Below are 20,088 nucleotides of genomic sequence, written 5' to 3'. Positions count from 1 at the left end.
TAAGTTTTAGAAAAGATAAAATAAAAGTATTTATATAACATATTAGTGAAATATTTAAATAATAAGTAATTTATACAAATAACAGTTGTCTCTCTGTGTCTGTGGTTACTAATTCCACCACATAACCACATACAGACCAAAGATATATTTGATGTAATGACTCCCAGGGTTTCATCTGTGGTAAACATATCAAAACATTTTTCTTGTCATTATTTTGTAAGCAATGCAAAAATATCCAAACAGTATTTTTCATAGCATTTGTCATATTTTAGGTAAGATAGCAATCTCTATTAAAGAATAAAGGAGGAAATGCCTGCATTATATGCAACCAGTTTACTATTTTACAGGAGGTACTTAAATAATCCTGAATCTGGGGCATAGTGATTTTGGAGCTGGAAAAGGGCTCGGTGCTCTGCTTCTCTAGCAACGAATATATATCCACTATATCCCTGTTGCAAAAATATATCCCTGTTGCAAAAAAGAAAAGCCAAATGAATGTTCTAGACAAATCATTCTCACACATATATGATGGCAGGGTTTATTTTAGATGGGTTTTAAATAGTATTATCCAGAATACATTTTGTAATAAGCAGTGTGTAGGTCATTTGCATTGAAAGGTCAGAACTTGCTAAAATCATCGAACTATAATCCTCACTATGTGGATTCACTTGACATTTTTTTGGGTGGCTTATAATGTTTGTATTTTGCACGTTACCTGTTCTAGTACCTGGAGGGCATGTTGGCAACCTGACTTATGAGTCCATTTCATCAACTGCAGTAAATGTGAGCTGGGGTCCACCATCTAAACCCAATGGTCTACTCTTCTACTATGTTTCTCTGAGCTTACAGCAAACTCCAGACCACTTGAGACCACCTCTCGTGACATATGGAAGAAGCATGTATTTTGACAATCTGGAAAAGTATACTGATTATATATTAGAAATCACTCCATCCACAGAAAAAGGATTTTCTAATGTATACACCACCCAGTTGCACATCAAAACGGAAGAAGATGGTAGGCTGGATCCTTCTATTGTTTCTGAAACCAATAGATGGTGTTCCCTCATTTTTATTGCTTTCTATGCGAACGTGTTATTCTTCAAATTATATCCACTGTTTGTACACATATAATTAGATTTCCAATAAGCTCCAGGTTTTTTCAGATAATTACCTAATTACTTGAATGAAGAATAAGAATGAAGTCCTATTATTATGAGAATATTTTCTTTTCAATGCTAGTTCTCTTTTGCTTCATTTAATGTTATTTTTATTTCTTTTATAGTCCCAGAAACTTCACCAATAATCAACACCTTTAGAAATCTCTCCTCTACTTCAGTTCTCTTATCATGGGATCCCCCAGTAAAAGCAAATGGTGCAATAATAAGTTATGATTTGACTTTACAAGGCCAAAATGAAAATTATTCTTTAATTACTACTGATGACTATATAATATTGGAAGATCTTTCACCATTCACATTATATAGTTTTTCTGCTGCTGCAAGAACTAGAAAGGGCCTTGGTCCTTCCAGTATTCTTTTCTTTTTCACAGATGAGTCAGGTAAGCCAGAATCTACATTCCTTGAAATGACTTCACTGTTACAGGGTTTCTCTCTTTTTAAGAATCAATATGAAAAAAATGAAAGGATATTTGCCATCTCTTTTTCACAGATTTACAACTATTTAATCTTTTCAGAATATTTAAAAAACTGAACTTCAGAACAAAATGCTTTTTTAAAAACTACATAAATTACATTGAACTACTGAATTCCAAGTAACTGAACAATCATTTTATTATACTTATTTCTAAATTGAAAATATGATAACTTTATGTTTTTCTTAAGTAGTGTCTCCAGGAATCTAATAATATTTTTATGAATGTAGTTTTATAATGTGCTTTTCTACAGTGCCTTTAGCACCTCCTCAAAATTTGACTTTAATCAACTACACATCAGACTTTGTATGGCTGAAATGGAACCCAAGTCCACTTCCAGGCGGTATTATTAAAATATATAGTTTTAAGATTCATGAACATGAAAATGGTACTGTATTTTATAAGGTAGGTTGATTATAACCATGTATGTTTCTTTCAAAATTTTAGAAATTTAACAAAACGTCTCTGACATGCAGTGGAAGATGAACTGCTTTAAATGAAACAAGGACCCTTTTTAAAAGTTTTATTTCTTTCCTACAGTTTAACTCTCCTGTAGAAAAAAAAAAAACTCATTTGCCTCCTGTGCAAGCTGACAGCACCATAGAACAATTTACTTTTCAGCATCTAGATATATTCAGTTGAAGAAATAATAGCACCATCTGTTGATGCTTAAAAATACATATTTTTTTAAACTCTTGAAAACTTTTTGTATGAAGTGAAATGCATTTTGATCTATGAAATTAACTACCCAATATATTTTTTAACTTTTCAGAAAAAATAATTGTGTTAACCTTCCTTTGTATTTATAATCATTTGGTAATTGGTCTTTTGAATATATTAAAAATTTTTTACTTTTAATACCAATTAAATTAAATACTAACACTGCTTCTTTCTCTCTTTTTAGGTTTAAGAATAAATGAAAAATTATCCAAATATTTATTATCAAAATTTGAAATATACTAATATAAATTCTATCATTTAATTGCCAAAATTTATTATAATTAACAGGCATTTCTCTAAGTAATTGTTACTTTTTTTCCACAAAGGCAAATGTAATATTGGAATCATTATTTACTTATTAAGAGGAGTACACTTAATATCTAGCAAACATTGTCCTAAATATTGCATTATAATTCATTTCTAATGGTAAATCCTTTTTTATAGAACGGTTAGGTTATGAAGTGAATAAGAAAAATCAAAGGCAATAATTAAGGTTCTATTAATTGGGAGCAGAACCTTTTTCAAAACATTGAGGTTATTTTATCTTATCTTATTAATACACTATGATTTACAAAGTTATTCCTGGTTGGGCTTTAGACTTATTAAGTACCTACACCAATCTCACTACCTGTGTCTTCTTCTCTTCACCGATGTTTCTAGGTTCTCTCTAAATCTCCAACCCACTAACACCATGAATCACACATTTAAAATTTTGGTTGTTTGAATTTTAATCTCATGTTTTTGGTGTTGTTGACTCTGTTGTGGATATTTAGTTTTTGTTTTTGTTTTTTCTTTTTGATTTTTGGGTCACACCCGGCAGCACTCAGGGGATACTCCTGGCTCTACACTCAGAAATCGCTCCTAGCAGGCTCAAGGGACCATATGGGATGCCGGGATTTGAATCATGACCTTCTGCATGCAAGGCAAATGCCTTACCTCCATGCTATCTCTCCGGCCCCTGTTGTGGATATTTAACTCTACCGTCCAATATGCCCACCGTTGTACTCAGATTCTCTTGACTTATGCTACCTGTTACTTACTTCCTATATATCTATCTTCCCTGTTATTATTTACCTACCTCTCTCTCCCTCTATTTATTTCTCCCCCTATTTATCTATGTATGTATTTATTTATATGTATTTATATATATTTATGTATATAAATATGTATTTATTTATACACTTATTGATTTATTTATCATCTATTTAATCTTTCTGTCAGTCTATCTATCACCCCTACTTTCTTTCCTTCTCTGCCCTCCATATACCCTAGTACTGGGTATGATCTAGATGTCTTCCCTTTCACACATTGCATTCCCTTGTCTAATTATTCTATGCACCACCTACAAGTGATACTATCCTGTGTTAATGCTTCTTTACCAAGTTTTTATCTTCTAGTTCCATCAATAATTGCATTTCATCATTATTTTCAGCTGTGTCCATTGTGTATAAGTATGACATTGCTTTAAAATATGACAGAGTAGAATTCAAACTTGATTATTAAATAAATGTGGAATCTACTTACCATAAGTATAGAAATAGTCTTTAGTTTGCTAATATCTGCTCCTGGACTAATCTTCTCATTTTTCCATTTTTCATTTGCTTTGTATGTATGTTTCTTTGGGAACTGTTATCAAAAAAGAAAAAATAAGTATTTTTAGTGAAATGACTTTTCTCAAATATTTTATATATATACACATATATATGAGAGTTGATGTATATGGGTGTATGTGTATGAGAGAGAGAAAAAGAGAGAGAGATCTTCTGTCCTTGAACAGTTATCTTTAGCTTAGACACTCTTAGTATTGTATCTGAATCTACCCAGGTAATACAAAAAGGTTATACTATTTATTATTCCAATTAAAAAATACCATGTAACTTAAGAGTTACGTATAGGAGGATCACTTTGAAACAGTACAATAGTATTCTAATTAAAATGCTTTTGATGATATAGAGAATATTGACCACAATTTTTTTGCATTTCAGAATATTTCAGGATTTCAGACTGAAGCCAAGCTTGTTGGCCTGGAGCCAGTGAGCACATATTCTATCAGCATCTCTGCCTTCACCAAAGTGGGAAATGGTGATCAGTTTAGTAATGTAGTAAAATTTACAACCCAAGAATCAGGTAGACACATCTTTGGGTGACCTAAAAATGCTTTATTTTGTATTTGATACTTTGTGGTCATTTATATTAAAGGCACTTTCCTTTTTAGTTCAGTGATTATTTAATGAGCCTAAGATTGTGTGTAATATTTCATTGCAATGGGGCACACTCTTTGGACATTTCTGTCTCTAAATTAGAATTATAGACCAATGACTTGATAATCAGACATTTCTGTACTGATTTATGAGCATTCGAGATACATATTAAGAAATGCTTAGCAGTTCAGCGATAGCACAGTGGTAGGGAATTTGCCTTACATGCATGCTGATGCCCAGGACAGACCTGGGTTTGATTCCCAGCGTCCCATATGGTCCCCTGGGCCAGGAGCAATTTCTGAGCGTATAGTCAGGAGTAACCCCTGAGCATCACCGGTTTTGTCCACCCCTCCCCCCACAAATGCTTATTTAAAAACACATGGTGATAAATACTTATTAAGAAACATGCCTTCGAAGTAGTCACACAAGATGTGTGTAAAAATTATTTAAAACAATCCAGGTAGAGTACTGTAAGAGTTGGACACACAGTGAGTGCTCAGAAAATATTGCTGTTGCTCAGATAGGATACTACTGGTTAAGAGTCCATGATCCAGGCAAAAGAGAGGAAAAGCTAAAGAAAATGACTAAACATGTTGCACTGAAATATTCAACCCTGATATCTTTCAAAAAGCCTGCAACTTTCTGGGAAATGTCCTTTATAATGAATGGCACCTATAAAAGTATTAAATTGAAAGAAAAATTGTTAGCAATTTATACATGTATCCAATGAATAAAAATCAAAGCTAGCTCTTTAGACAGTTCTCTGCACACCAAGAAATGCTTTTTTATAAAATGGTATTATGCTAGAAAATGTCATTACCTGATCAAGTAAAAACTTTCACCTAGAAGGTTTATATGAATGTGATAAATGAATCTGTCTTTACTCATAAACATAACTATCTAGCAGTTAAAAGTTCAGCAATGTTGCATATAAATAAATTTTAACCTTGTTTATTTTTCTTATTTATTCAAGTTCCAGACATTGTTCAGAATATACAATGTATAGCAACTAGCTGGCAATCAATTCTGGTGACATGGGACCCACCCAAAAAGGCAAATGGAATCATTATATATTATCTGATAACTATAGAAGGAAATTCCATCCAAGTGTCTCCTCTAGATCATATGCACACTTTTATGAAGCTTCTTGCCAATACCTCCTATGTCTTAACAGTAAAAGCCTCAACCTCTGCTGGGGAAGGAGATGAAAGTTCATGCAGCATCAACACACAGCCAGAGTCAGGTATGTATGGCTTCTCAGAAACAGGTAGCAGATTTGAGTAGCTGTTCTAAACGACTGTTAAATGCTATTTAGAATCTTCACAACATGCTTATAGGCAGAAATGAAAAAAATCTATCAACACAGCCTTAAAAACAAAACTCACATTTTTTTCAACCTCTTTTGTTCACTAAATAATTACAGCACTGCCCAGGATTGTCATTCTCTGCAGAACTATGAGACAGAGAAGGAAAATATGGGGTTCGAGGATCTGCTTAAGTGTGTTTCCTGATATGTCTATCATGTTTCCATTATAAAAACTTCAGGCTGACTTGTGTTTGATCATAAATTCAAGTAGAAAATGGACATGCAATCATTTTAAGGTTATTATTTTTCATAATGATTGTATTGGATTCTAACTATACTGAGTTCTATAGTTAAAATGCCAGACTCACATAATTTAGTACTATATCTACCTATACTCTTTTTCATTAATATTATTGTAATAAAAATACTTAACACTAATTTTTAGCCACAAAGGAAAAATTCCTTATCTTTCCTTTGATGCTTTATTTTATTTTTATACATTCTTTAATTGAATCACCATGAAATACAGTTACAAAGTTATTTATGTTTGAGTTTCAGTCATATAACAACTAAACCCCCTCACTTGTGGTGCTGAGAATAGAATTGGGGTCTGTCCTTTGCAAAACAAATGCCCTACCTCATGTACCATTATTACATCCTTATTCTATTAAAATTATATACTGATTTACAATGCTGTAAGTAGTTGAACATCAGGCATACAATATTCTAACACCAATTCCTTCCCATCAAATTTCCTCCACCAATTTCCCTGGCAGATACATTGTGAAGTTTGGTTGCTATTATCTTAATCTCTATTTTCTATAGCTGAGACAGATTATCCTAGCTGTGGGACACCAGGGATCAAACCACGGTCTGCCCTAGGCTAGTGCCGGCAAGGCAAATGCCTTACCACTTGCACCACTGCTCCAGCCCCTCTAGCTTTTATTTTTATCCTTAAAACTCCAGCTTTAAATGTGTCTTTAAAATGTTGTCAGTGACATGATAAGTTTTGAAGTAGAATGTTCTTGAAGTTCACCTCTGTTTTGTTGTCTAGGAGTAGCAGGAGGTGGAACTCCAGAACCGGTACTTGGACTCATTTTTCTGGGTGATTTGAATATTCTATAAAATTAAGCAGTACTGGACTAGATTGCTCTGCATGACAGGCTGCAGTGAGAAAAAGGAAACTTTCAGAAAGGGCCAATAAGGGTGGCAGGTATTTGCCCAGAGGGTGGGCAGAAATATTCCCCTGCAGAGTCTAGGTCAGATAGAGGGATAGGTGTTCTGGCAGCAGGTAAAATTGGCGAGAGTTGAGTTCAAGGTTTGTAGCATGTGAGGATAGAGAAAGATGATCAGGACTGTGACATGAATGAGAGGGCTAGAAATTTAAACCAGGGGAGAGGTCTCATTGGTTCTTACAAAATTTTTCCAGTTACCTGCTTTATGATGGGAATCAAGCAAAGGTCACTTAGTCAACAAAACAAACAAACTTCCCCTTTCATGGGGAAGTTGAGTTGATTTTATTTGAAATTAAAAAACCACCGGAGTGAAGACAAAGGAGTTGTATATAAATGAATTTATCAGTTATTGGACATAATGTCCTATGCTTTAAGTGCTTTCTGATTACTAAAAATTCAAATGTATTTATCAGGGTTGGAGCTTGTGCTACTTGGCATTGGATGATACCTGTTGGGTGGGAGAGAGATAGTGAAGGAGGAAGGTACTTGTACTTGCTCATATCAGTTTGACTCTCAGTTACCACATCTAGTATTCTGCCCACCAAGGAAAATGATTCCAGGGCTCAGGGACAGGAGTGACCCCTGATGACTTGGGGTGGTTCCAACTCAAAAGAGAGTAAAAAAGAGTACATGCCTGAGGTTCCATTCCAGATCTATATATGAGATTGGAATTTGGCACATAGGATTCAGAAAATCTTTGTTTAATATAAGCTCTATAGGATATAGCGTGCTAGAGTTTGAAAAGCTCTTTATTTTTCCACACACTCTGTTTCTGGAGATTGTCTCTCATTTGTTTTTATTTTATGAACAGTTGTGAGCAAAGAACCTTGGGCATTTTTATCACTCAGAGTTTGCAGAGGAAGAAGCAATTATTTTCTTATAAAATTAATCAAACTTCAAAAGAGTATTAGGCTATATTGAAATATTTTAGTTGTATGCATTTATCAAGCAAAATTATAGATATTTTCTCCCAGGAAAATATAAATGTTTTACTGGAGTTAATAAAAGGCCATATTAAATATGATTACTACTACATTTAAAGACTACTTAAATATTTTTTTTTTTTTTTTTGTTTTTGGGCCACACCCGGCAGTGCTCAGGTGTTACTCCTGGCTGTCTGCTCAGAAATAGCTCCTGGCAGGCACGGGGGACCATATGGGACACCGGGATTCGAACCAACCACCTTAGGTCCTGGATCGGCTGCTTGCAAGGCAAACGCCGCTGTGCTATCTCTCCGGGCCCCTACTTAAATATTTTTACATTATAAATCTGATTTGGAGTCTGCCATGTAATTATCATTATGATCCAAATATTTATTAAAGAATTAGCTTTGTTTAATTTTATATGATTGTTATTGAGAAGGTAGTAAGAATTGGAAAATTCAAGTTGGAATTAAAGATTATTTCAAAGTTCTAATTCATGATTGTCAAAGGCTAGTCCCTGTCTCTCATTCTCTCTGTAAAATGAAATTTGACCGGTTTTTACCCTGATCTTAGCATTTTTTTTTCTGAGGACTTGGTGGTATATTTTTTATACAAGTAAATGATCATATTTGGGCACTGTTGAACTATGTCACAATGATTAAATTTCTGAGGAAATTCATATTAGTGTTTTGTGTTTGAGCTTGTTGCATTGTTATAGCCCAACATTTCAAACCGGTTCTAATACCACTGAAGAGTAATAATGTACTTGCTACTTTTTAAGAGCAATTTCTGTCAAAATATATCACCTGTGCCAATAAAACATAACAATTCATGCAAGAGTGAACTCTCAGATTCTATAATCTCAATTTACAAAGTCATGTACTAGTCAGTTTATTTTCAATTTTTACTAGATCTGTCAACTTTGTGTTGTATTCAAAAAAGTGTTCTTTTTATTGGAAGATCGCTTTATAGTTTGTATTTAAGTTTTTCCAAAATTAGAAAGTTAGAATAAACAAAATAAAGAAAAGGGGGCACATGGCTAGGATGCCCAAAACTTTATTGTTATTTTAAATTTATATAAAGTCTAGGGGCCGGAGTGATAGCACAGTGGTAAGGTGTATGCCTTGCAAGCTGCCAACTCAGGACAGACTCAGGTTTGATCCCCAGCATTCCATATGGTTTCTTGAGCCTGCAACAAGCAATTTCTGAGTGCAGAGCCAGGAGTAACCCCAGAGCAGCGCTAGGTGTGGCCCAAAACCTAATATATATATACAAAGTCTAAAGTCCTAGTGTTGGGTGAAGCCTTCCTTGGCATGGTGCTTTTACCCTTTCCACCGGTGGGTCTGGAGATGCAGGATAATGGTGGAGAAATAATTTTACAAGAGTCAGTTAAAGTTTCATAGGAGTCAGACATCTTTATTTCAAAGCCCTATCTGCCATGTGTACGTCCTCACATTGCTTCTAGCCTAAGCTTTTCAAGCAGCCTCTCTCTGCTGCTTCTCCTTTGGCTATCTACCTCTTTCTCTCAGGCACTCTCTGTCTCCCTTTCAGCTACTCTCCATCTTCTTGCTGCCTGCCTTCCTCCTTCCCTCCAGTAAAACACCTTTTATATATAATATATAATTTTATATATAATGCTTTATATATATATATATATGGTTTTTTGGTCACACCTGGTGACACTCAGGGCTTACTTCTAGCTATGGGCTCAGAAATCGCTCCTGGCTTGGGAGACCATATGGGACGCTGGGTGATAGAACCACAGCCCGTCCTAAGTTAGTGCACAAGGCAAATGCCCTACTGCCTGTGCCACTGCTCTGGCCCCACCTATTATATTTTTTATTCCAAACAACAGATCCCTCCCAGGTATGGGTAGATCTGACCATCAGGTGGGATAACAGGAAATTGGGGGAGGAGAAACCCATACTTTATTACATAAAAGAAAATATTTGAAGCTATATTTTAGGAACCTTCTTTTCAGTGCTTATTTCTTTATTGGCCATTTGTGCCAAATGTATCAAATGATATCTAATAATAGTGGTATCATTTACATGTAGGAACCACATGGAGGTCCAGAATTTAAATATATGATTGTAAACTTAGGACTGGATAACTTAAATGTATGATTTTAGAAAGTGATGATTATAGTTTTAATACTTTTTTGTTTTACTCTTGGTACTTTTAAATATCCCAATATGTTAAAATCTCCTTTATGTATGTCTTAATAATCTGAATAGCCTTGAGCAATATTTCTTAAGCATTATTTAAGAAATGTAACTATAACATGCCTCATTCAAATCTCTTCTTTGGTATTTTTCAACCAATAAAAATGATTGTATAAATTCTGATTACTACTAAATCAAATTTTTCTTTATCAGCTTCTTTTATTTTTCTTTTCTTTGTGGGGGGCACACCCTGCAGTGCTCAGGGGTTACTCTCGGCTCTATGCTCAGAAATCCCTCCTGGCAGGCTTGGGAACCTTATAAGATGCTGAGGATCGAAGCTGCGTCCATCCTCAGCCACGTGCAAGGCAAACGTCCTACCCCTGGCCTTCTCTCTGGCCCCAATCAGCTTATTTTCTAAATAAAAATTTATATACTTCCTAATAATTGATATCACGCAATTTTTGTTTTTATTTTATTTTTGTTTATTTTGAGGGCCACACTTTGATGTGCTCAGGGCATACTCCTGACTCTGCATTCAGGCAGCAATCACTGTTGTTGGTTCAGGGAACCATATGGAGTGCAAGATATCAAACTCAGGTTGGTCGTTGCAAAGCAAGTGCCCGACATAACATACTATCACTATGGTGCTAAGAATTCATATTATTATTAAGTACCATTTAATAGATTGCATGTGGGTGACCATGATATTTCTCAAGGTTTAAATCAATTCATTGAATCAAAAATTCATTGAATCAAAAATTCATTCAATCAAAAATTGAATCAAAAATTTTCTTTGTCTGCACCCCTCTTACATTGCTCTCCTCACCCATCTTTTCAATTCAGATGAGAAGACAAATATGCAGGAGGTTTGAGTATTCTTGCTTAGTCTCATGTAAATGAGCAAACCTGACCTACTTAACTGTCAGTAATTGCTGAAAGCTCAATCGCTCTTAAAGCTGCTTGTCACAGGTCAAAGAGGAATAGCTATTAGCACAGCTCCCCTCAATGAATTTCACATGTTTTTGAAACTATCCTTTATAGAAACTATTTTAGAAATAGTTTAGAAACTATTCTTTACCAAATTTTCATGGTAACTGAATAAAACTTTACATAAAATGAATATTAGGCCAATAAAATATATTTTTAATTTTTATTTATTTTTATGTTTTTATTTGTTTGGTTTTTGGGTCACACCCGACAGTGCTCAGGGGTTACTACTGGCTCTATGATAAGAAATCGCTCCTGGCAGGCTCGGGGATGCCGGGATTCGAACCACCATTCTTCTGCATACAAGGCAATTGTGCTACCTCCATGCTATCTCTCTGGCCCCTAAAATATATTTTTATTTTCAAAGTTAGGTGATAGACAATTGATCTATTTGTGCATTTCAACTGCATTTAGGGTATAAAGCCCAAGTTTGAATCTCCAATGACATTGATACTTTCTGGTCTTAATCTCCAAGTAAGTTAACTCTTTTGGAAAAATATATATATTTAGTATAAACAAAATAACAAACTTTTTTTTGTTGTTTTGTTTTGTTTTGTTTTTCGGGCCACACCCTTATGATGCTCAGGGGTTACTTCTGGCTAAGTGCTCAGAAATTGCCCCTGGCTTGGGGGGACCATATGGGACGCCAGGGGATCTAACCGAAGTCCTTCCTTGGCTAGCGCTTGCAAGGCAGACACCTTACCTCTAGTGCCATCTCGCCGGCCCCTAAATAACAAACTTTTGTAATAACAGCTATAAAGGTACCAAATTACGTTCATATGTCAATTGCATCAATTAAATATTAAATCTTGAAAAATTGGAAAGAATAAATTTTTTGTTAGGAATTGGAAAGAATAAAATTTTTGTTAAGTCTGTAGATTAAAGAAAATGAGAATGGGTATTGGTTATTGGTAGCTTCAGAATTGCTTTGAGTTTTATAGTAAAAAAATTATTTGAGATACCCAGAGAAGCAATATAGGGGTTAAGATGCTTACCTTTTATGTTACTGGTCAGATTTTGATTCTTCAAATAACATATGGTCCCCAATCATTACCAGGATCTTGTCATATTCCTGAGCCAGGAGTTGAAGAACAACTAGACATGGTGCCATAACCCATCCCCCCAAAATCAATTTGGACAAAAGGAGATCATACACCCTAAAAGTTGTACTTAATAAAGAGATACTTTAATGTTTACTTTGATTGGCTGATATATGTCAATAAAATATTCACCTTTTTAAAATATTATTTTATTGGCACAATACCATACTAAGGAATTTTGGTATCTTGTTCATACCAAAGAATTTCTTTTCATTTGTTAAAATCAAATGTGTTGCTTTGAATGGCGGGCGTTTGAGAAAAATCAGAAGATCCTGGGGAATTAAAACATCCTATATAGTCCTTTGAGCCTACAAGGAGTGATCCCTGAATGCAGAGCCAGAATTAAGCCCTGAATACTGCCAGGTGAGACCCACTAACTAAAGATAAGAAAACAAACAAATAAATAAATTCCAGGTCCATACATTGGCAACTTTTAGGTCTTTCAAGTCGTGTATAAGTTGAGCTTCTGAAAATGTTAAGTGATCTCAGACCTGAATTTGAAATTAGAACAGACTCAAATGTGCAATGTACATAACGTCAGGCTGTATAGAGAGCTCAACGCTGGAGCCGCCTGTTGCCCTAATGGTCTTCACACCGCCAGAAAGAGCAGCCCTAAACTGTTGGCCCAGTTTCTCACCATCTATTGCTAAAAGTGGCACCTGGGGTCCCTTGACACTGTTGGGAAGGTCTCCCCTATAGTGAACAGTGGCCACCTTTTGAGTTCAGGGCAGCCTTGATACGCACTTAAGAGCTGTTCCATGCTTGATTGGGCTTGGCTCTCATGGCTTCATAATGTGGCAATTTGTTCTTCAGGATTTGCTAATAGACTCACATTTAATCTTAATCTCTTAATTCATTCAGAACTATCTAATTCATCAGAAGGTTTTGGACTGCCCAACAGGGATCGCCCAGTATCTCATAAACAGTCCAGGTTTGGAGACTGGGACATCCGAAATGAGAATGCTGAAAAGTTCTGTGTCCTATGAAAATTCTGCTTCCAAGCTCAGAGACAGACAGGAGTAAAAGGGGTGCTTTGGGGCTCTGTTTTACAAGCGTTCAAATTCCAATTATGAGGCCTGTGATCTCATAACCTAGTCATCTACTAACAAAGAACCCCTCCTAACAAAAACACAAGGGATTAGGATTTCAGCAATGAATTTTGGGACACAAATATTCAAGTATAACAAAAAGGGAAAACAGACTACTCTTTTCTTTTCTTTTCTTTTCTTTTTTTCCTTTTTGGAAAATCCAAGGAAATCCTTGGGAGATTAGATTAGATGGTGTAATTGTTGTAGGTAAACCTGGCTTTTCCAAAATCCAAGCTTTCCTTTGCTAACACTTGCACCTCTTTCTTGGGACAGTTTTCTTGTTTCATGTTCCTAATGGTCTTTTTAATTATGCACTGTAAGCCTCACTGCTAGGTGGAGTGGGTTCACCAGAAAACCTGGGATCCGTGTCTGTCTAGTAGACTCTAGAGGCATTGCCCAGAGCAATGATACAATAACCCTAAATAGTGCTGATAATTTGGAGAGCTTGTCACCCCATCGTCCTAGCTTAGTGCCAAGGAGGAGAACATGTACCTAAATTAAATAGGAGAAAAAATACCAGTGTTAATATTCGCAGGGGAAAAACAAGAAGAAATTTTGTCCAAGATAAAAGCAACCATTGTGAAGAAAAACTGTGAATGGAAAAAAGGGAGATGATAGAAAATACTAATATTTAGGAATAAACCCATGTCAGATACTGTAGGTATTATGGAATTAGAAGAAAATAATTTCAATGGCTCTACAAAGATGTGATCTTTTAGGTGGAATTAATTCAAGGGTTCCCACGTTGAGCACTCTTTTGTTAGCAAATTGATAACTTGGATAGTCCTTAAAGATGTTAGGTTTGTGATGGCTTTCTTTTATTCCTTGTGCAAAGCTGTACTGTTTCTGTACTGTGATAGGAGGTCAATTCCTGTTTTCCTGTTAACCTCTGTTGTCACCAGAGGGGGTAAGGTAGGATGGGCATTAAAAAGAATGGGCATACTAAGGTTCACTCAGGGGGACTCCCGGTTCTGACAGTTAAGGCTGTTTTATTAGGACACCTCACACTTTCTCCTTGATGCAGACTCATATTACCTCTGAACAGGGGGAAAGTCCTAATTCCTCTGACATCCCCGTATCCAAGATGTTGAGTTGTCCCATTTCTCTGGTGAGGACAGAAGACCAGCTGAGCATTACTATCATGAGGGAATGAGATCACAGGGTTGATTTTTATATTTTATTTTGTACATAGCAGAAAACAGAATTGTCTAAAACTTTTTCCATATAGATTGTGATATTTGATTTGCGTTTAGAATGAGCACCCCTATTTTGTTTCTTTGTTTCTGAAGTTAGTTGTCATTTTCAGGGATACTGACTTGAGACCAAAAGAAAACTCACGGAATTCACCACTACGTTGTTTTTTTCAATCTTCTAGTTGCTTGGTCTCCATTACACTATTTAAAGTCCTCATGTTTGATTAATTTGTAAAGTTTTCTTTGTACTTGGTGAGATAACCTTATGCCATTTGTTTTCTCAAAGTAGAAGGTTATTTAAGAGGCTATTTTCTTGTATTATGACCAATGACATTTTTATCTGTTCATTGATGCACTGTGCTAGTTAATAACTATTGGGTAGAGTATGATGAACATCTTTATTTCGTGTGCTTTTAGATTTAGAAGGACAAAGCAAAACTTTTTTTTGTGTGTGTGTGTGGTTTTTGGGTCACACCCGGCAGTGCTCAGGGGTTATTCCTGGCTCCAGGCTCAGAAATTGCTCCTGGCAGGCACGGGGGACCATATGGGGCACCGGGATTTGAACCAATGACCTCCTGCATGAAAGGCAAACGCCTTACCTCCATGCTATCTCTCCGGCCCCAAAGCAAAACTTTGAGTCATAAAATTTATTTTATTCAATCTTCAAGTATCTTTGAAGTCTTTCACAGTTATATTTAAGGTACATAGACATAGTGAGTGAATTAGGGCAATTCCCACCACCAGTGTTGACTTTTCTCTGCCTCTGTTCCCAGCATACATACCATACCTCCACCCTTAGCCCCCTGGACTGCCAGCGAAACAAGTCCCTTTTGTGTATAGCTTGTAGTTTGCATCTCTTGATTCTATTGTCATTGACTTTAGGTTGAGTATTTAGGTCTGATCATTTTTTATTCACTCAATGCTCATGACACTGCTTTGCCACTGGTACCAACTACTTTTTTTTTCTCAATTTGTAGGAAGCCATAGAAATATGCGGTCAAACAAAATAATTTATGTTCTATGGTTCTGTTAAAAAAAAAAAAAAGAAAAGAAAGCTGCAGGAGCCCCTGTCTAGAAGCTACAAATATAAATTTTAAAAGAAGAAAAAAGTAAAAGAAAGAAAAATAAATAAATGAAAAAGAATAAAAGGGGGACTGATGTGGCAAGTTTGTTTTTGTTTGTTTTTGTTTTTGTTTATTTGTATTTTGCATAGGCACAGTAAGTATTGAGGAAATTAGAAAGGAAATTCCCTGGCCTAAGAGATACAGGGTGTCTCCACCCTTGAAGCATACTGTTATGAGACCTATTATAGGCTCTGGATATGTTCATTGCCAAACCCCCAGGTCTTTCATTGTTCATGAAGGAATTCTTCTTTATTATTCAAAGTTCCTTCTTAAGATGTGCTGATATATTTGTGATGTGACAACATTATTAGTTTTGTTGAAACATGCATTTAAAATTTAGGACTACTGAATTTCTGTATTCATTTATGTGCTTAGCTGTAAAACTAAAAGTCTGAGTTAATGTAATAAGATATATCAAATGCTGAAGCTATTCTGGAAAATATTTTTAAGTTCTTATAAACTTTATCACATATTTTTTATCCTGGATTAACTCCAAAAGTACGTTTCCTGTGCTGAAATGGTCTAAGGTTTCAAATTATAAATTTTAAAGCACTTTTCAACTCAATTCTTTTTGTGAAAAAGGAACCTAGATATTCTGCATAATTCTTCTCGACCCCACGGATGCACTAATACTTTTCATTAAAAGAAATCTGGGTAGTGGTTCTTTATTCAAGCTCCAGCTAAAGCCAGCTGTCCTGCAAGTGCTTTTTTATTAACTTATTTAGAAACTGGGGCATATCTTATTACTTTAGTTTTCATTGTTCTCTTATGCAGCTGTAGCTGATACTTTTCATAACAGCCTTCACATATCACACTCTCTCCCTCAGATCACCCAATATTTTTCTTGTTTTCTTTTACTTCTCTCTTTTAAGTAAATTAAGTATGTGTGCATGTAAGTGTATGTTTGTATGTGATTTTTATTTCTGGTGGCTATATTGGTTGAAAACTTCAAAAATGTTTATTGTCTGTATAATATTATATACTTAGAAAAACTCCAACTAATTCTGAAAAAATTAAATGTGGAATATTTAAATTATATTTAAAATATTTAAAAATATTTAAATGACCTTTAATGATAGAAACATTTTAAAATAACACATTAATAAATTAGGCTTAATTTAAAAATCAATGCTATGTGACTATAAAATATAAAGACCTTGAAAGACCAGAAGAAATTTGTGTGTGTTGAACTCAGCATAATAAATTTCAAATATCTTGAATTCCATGTTATATACAAGAAACAAAACAACTGGCTTTTGTGGGAGAAACAATATTTTAACTATGAGACATGCATTGAGAGTTTATTTTTATAAGATCAAATACTGTTAAATTTCAAATAAATAGCAACCCATTTCTGTGGTATCTAAGGAAATAAAATGAATGAACTAAATAAAACAATAGTAAGCTTTTATGCTCTACATATATATTAGTGTTTTCTAGAAAGGGAAAGAGGATTAGGTAAGATAAATAAAAGGGAGTTAATTGTACAATTAACACATACACTAATTGTACGAGTTAAAATAACTCATACTTTAACTCATACAAACATTAAATGTATGTTTCATAGAATAAAATAAGATTTTTCACTACTAAATTTACAGTAATTTATACAGATGTTGATTTTTTAGAGTTGCACACTAAAGCTTGTGCAAGATAAAGCACTGTTATTTTAATAAAGTGTTATAAGAAAAGAACTCCTGTTTTCTAGTACATTAATATTATTATAATTTATATTTTTAACACCTCACTTAAACTTTGATGAAATCATATCACTCTATGTGTGGATAACCTATTTTGAAAACAATTACTTTACAATAAGTTTATAGCATTAAATAAACTTTATTTTATATGGATCACAATCATAAATGTATGCTCATTAAGATAATTACATGTGAAAAATAAGTAATCCAATTATCCGATGTTTGTTACTACTTGAAGTAGCCCATTTTAGACAGGATCTTTTTTTTTTTTAGAATTCACTGATTTTATTTCTTATCAAAAACAACAACATATTGCAGGAAATCCTAGGGTAGTTAAGTATAGTCGAATTCATAATAAATAAAACCAAAAAATGACCTGAGATAGATTTTATTTTTGGTTTATCTCCTCAAATGCACTGCCTATAGATTATGAATTAGTTTCTCATGCATCTTACATATATTTTTATATCTTGTTTTACTTTTACATTGTTTCTTCAGCTTGCTATCTATTGTTCCCATGTTCTTTAAGAAATAAATTCCTATTGTATTTTTTCAAATGATAAGAGTCCATCTCAGTGGACCTCCAGGACCAGATTGTACAGTCTTCCCACTGCTTTTCATGTGCTCTTACCTCCTGAGTCATCTCCTGGCCTTGCAGTGCAATTTTACAAATGTAACTATATTCATAGTTAAATTACATAGAATTAAATTACATAGAATAGACCAAATATTTTTAGCATTTAGAATGAAGGTGTAAAAATCTTGTTTAGCACATGATTACAAAGAAATTGAAAAATAAAGAATGTATTCTATAAAGCTGAATGAAATGCTCTTTTCAGGTGTACTATTATTACAAACTTTGAAGAAGAGTCAACAATTACCTAAAGACAGTGGAAAGTAATCTGTAACAAAATAAAACTGATCTAGAATTTTTCCTAATCTATACACATATTTGAGGAATAAAAACAACATAATTTTCTTTTAATATTTTTTAGAAAGATATCATGGTTGTGACTGTTCTTAATAGAGTTGTTTCAGGAATAGAATATTCCAACACTGATCCCACTGCTATTATGCCTCTCTCTCCCCCGGTGTCATAGAATTTTTTTTCCACCCTTAAGGATTATCTGATATCAAGTCTAGGTTTACATCTAGACTTTATATCTACACAGAAAATATTAGGAACTTAGTATTTGTAATTTTTATATATTATTATCTTTGTAGTCAATATATTTTTAGAATGGTTAGCCTAATTTTAAAGAAAGTTTTTGTAATTTTGCTTTGTTTTTACTTAAAGTTAATTGTTTTATATAGAAAAATGCAGAAAATTAGGTGACCAAAGAATTTTCATAAATATACCCATGAAAAAGACCACTTAGCACATATAATAGTTCCATCTTTGATGAAGTTACTTGTACTTTCATAAGCCCCACCACCACTCTCTAGGGAATCCATGTCTTGATTTTACTCAATATGGATTTATTTGATCTGAAGTTGTATGTAATGTTTTATGCTGGGTCTATTTCATACAACTTAATCACTAAGTTTACATTAGTGACAGTTACAGAAATTTATTTTTTATTGCTGTGTCATTTTCCTTCATAGTAACCTTCATTAGTTGTTTCTTTTTTTCTTGATGGTATGTGAATTATTTTAAACTATATGCTATTAATAAATTGCTATACATATTTTATGAGATGTTTATAGAACTATTGAACTATACTATTCATGCATGTTTAACCATTCAAGAAACTTGTTTTCTATACCCAAACTTGAGTTTTGGATATAGTACTTTACAAATATGCCCAACAATTAATAGCTTCTTGGTATCAGCAGAATTTTTTGTAGATAATGAAAATTTCTAGTAGTATAAGTCATGTAAAGAACACCCCCCCCCATCACCAGTGCAGCATTTCCATCACCAATAAATTTGTCTTCACTGTTTCTCTTCATATATATATATATATATAAAGTGTCTTCAAAGGTCACTCTATCATGTTATCATGGTCAACTATTCTAAACTTTTCATTTTTTAATTCATATTTCACTTTTGTATTATTATTTTTGCGGCTTCACTGAATTTTCTTTGTTGGTCAATATGACATGTGTTGATTCCTTGTACAAAAGGAAGCACTGACCCACACACATTCTGCTGCCTGAGCATAAGCCAAATAGCAAACATTTAGTGACCAGTTCATGAAAGACTCTGGAAGAAGTGGCATGATTTGTCACTCATTCAGTGAAATATATGTTGACTCTATAGCAATGAAAGTAGGGAACAGTCAGATATTTATGCAAATTTCTGTCATTATTATTCTATTTTTAAAGGAATTTATTGATTTTGGGGCCTCTCTCAAATAATTCTTGGTTTTCTATGCTAGGACCCAAGGAAACTTGGTGGCTTTGGTGTTGCAATGAAAGCAGACCACCCTGATTGTGCTGTGGGGATTCAGGGTCTCATCCCTGGAACTCAGGATTTCTAGAGCTTCACCCAAAAGAACTAATAGCACAAAAAAGGTGGTGGGCAGTATTTCCAATTAGTTATGTGCAAGGCATGTTCCCTAATAACTATCATCCTTCCTGTCCTTTTGTGCAAGTGAGACAGGGGTTATTTAATAAATTTAGAAAATCAGAAATGCGTGCAGATTGATCTGAGCATAGCAAATTGGTATCTTATCTTCACTTGAAAATTTTC

General features: G+C 34.2%; 1 protein-coding gene across 1 annotated transcript in view; it reads left to right on the top strand.

Annotated features, from left to right (window-relative positions):
* PTPRQ (protein tyrosine phosphatase receptor type Q) overlaps positions 1-20,088 on the top strand; it is a 196,462-nt gene that overhangs the window by 66,051 nt on the left and 110,323 nt on the right. Inside the window, 5 exon segments of the mRNA XM_049783346.1 lie at positions 725-1,015; positions 1,283-1,558; positions 1,905-2,056; positions 4,357-4,498; positions 5,546-5,815. Of these exon segments, the coding sequence (XP_049639303.1) occupies positions 725-1,015; positions 1,283-1,558; positions 1,905-2,056; positions 4,357-4,498; positions 5,546-5,815 (1,131 nt within the window).

Source organism: Suncus etruscus, chromosome 11 (assembly GCF_024139225.1).
Source record: "Suncus etruscus isolate mSunEtr1 chromosome 11, mSunEtr1.pri.cur, whole genome shotgun sequence".
Taxonomy (NCBI): Eukaryota; Metazoa; Chordata; class Mammalia; order Eulipotyphla; family Soricidae; genus Suncus; species Suncus etruscus.
The sequence above is the reverse complement of the archived record's forward strand: the minus strand, read 5'-3'. Positions and strand labels throughout refer to the sequence as shown.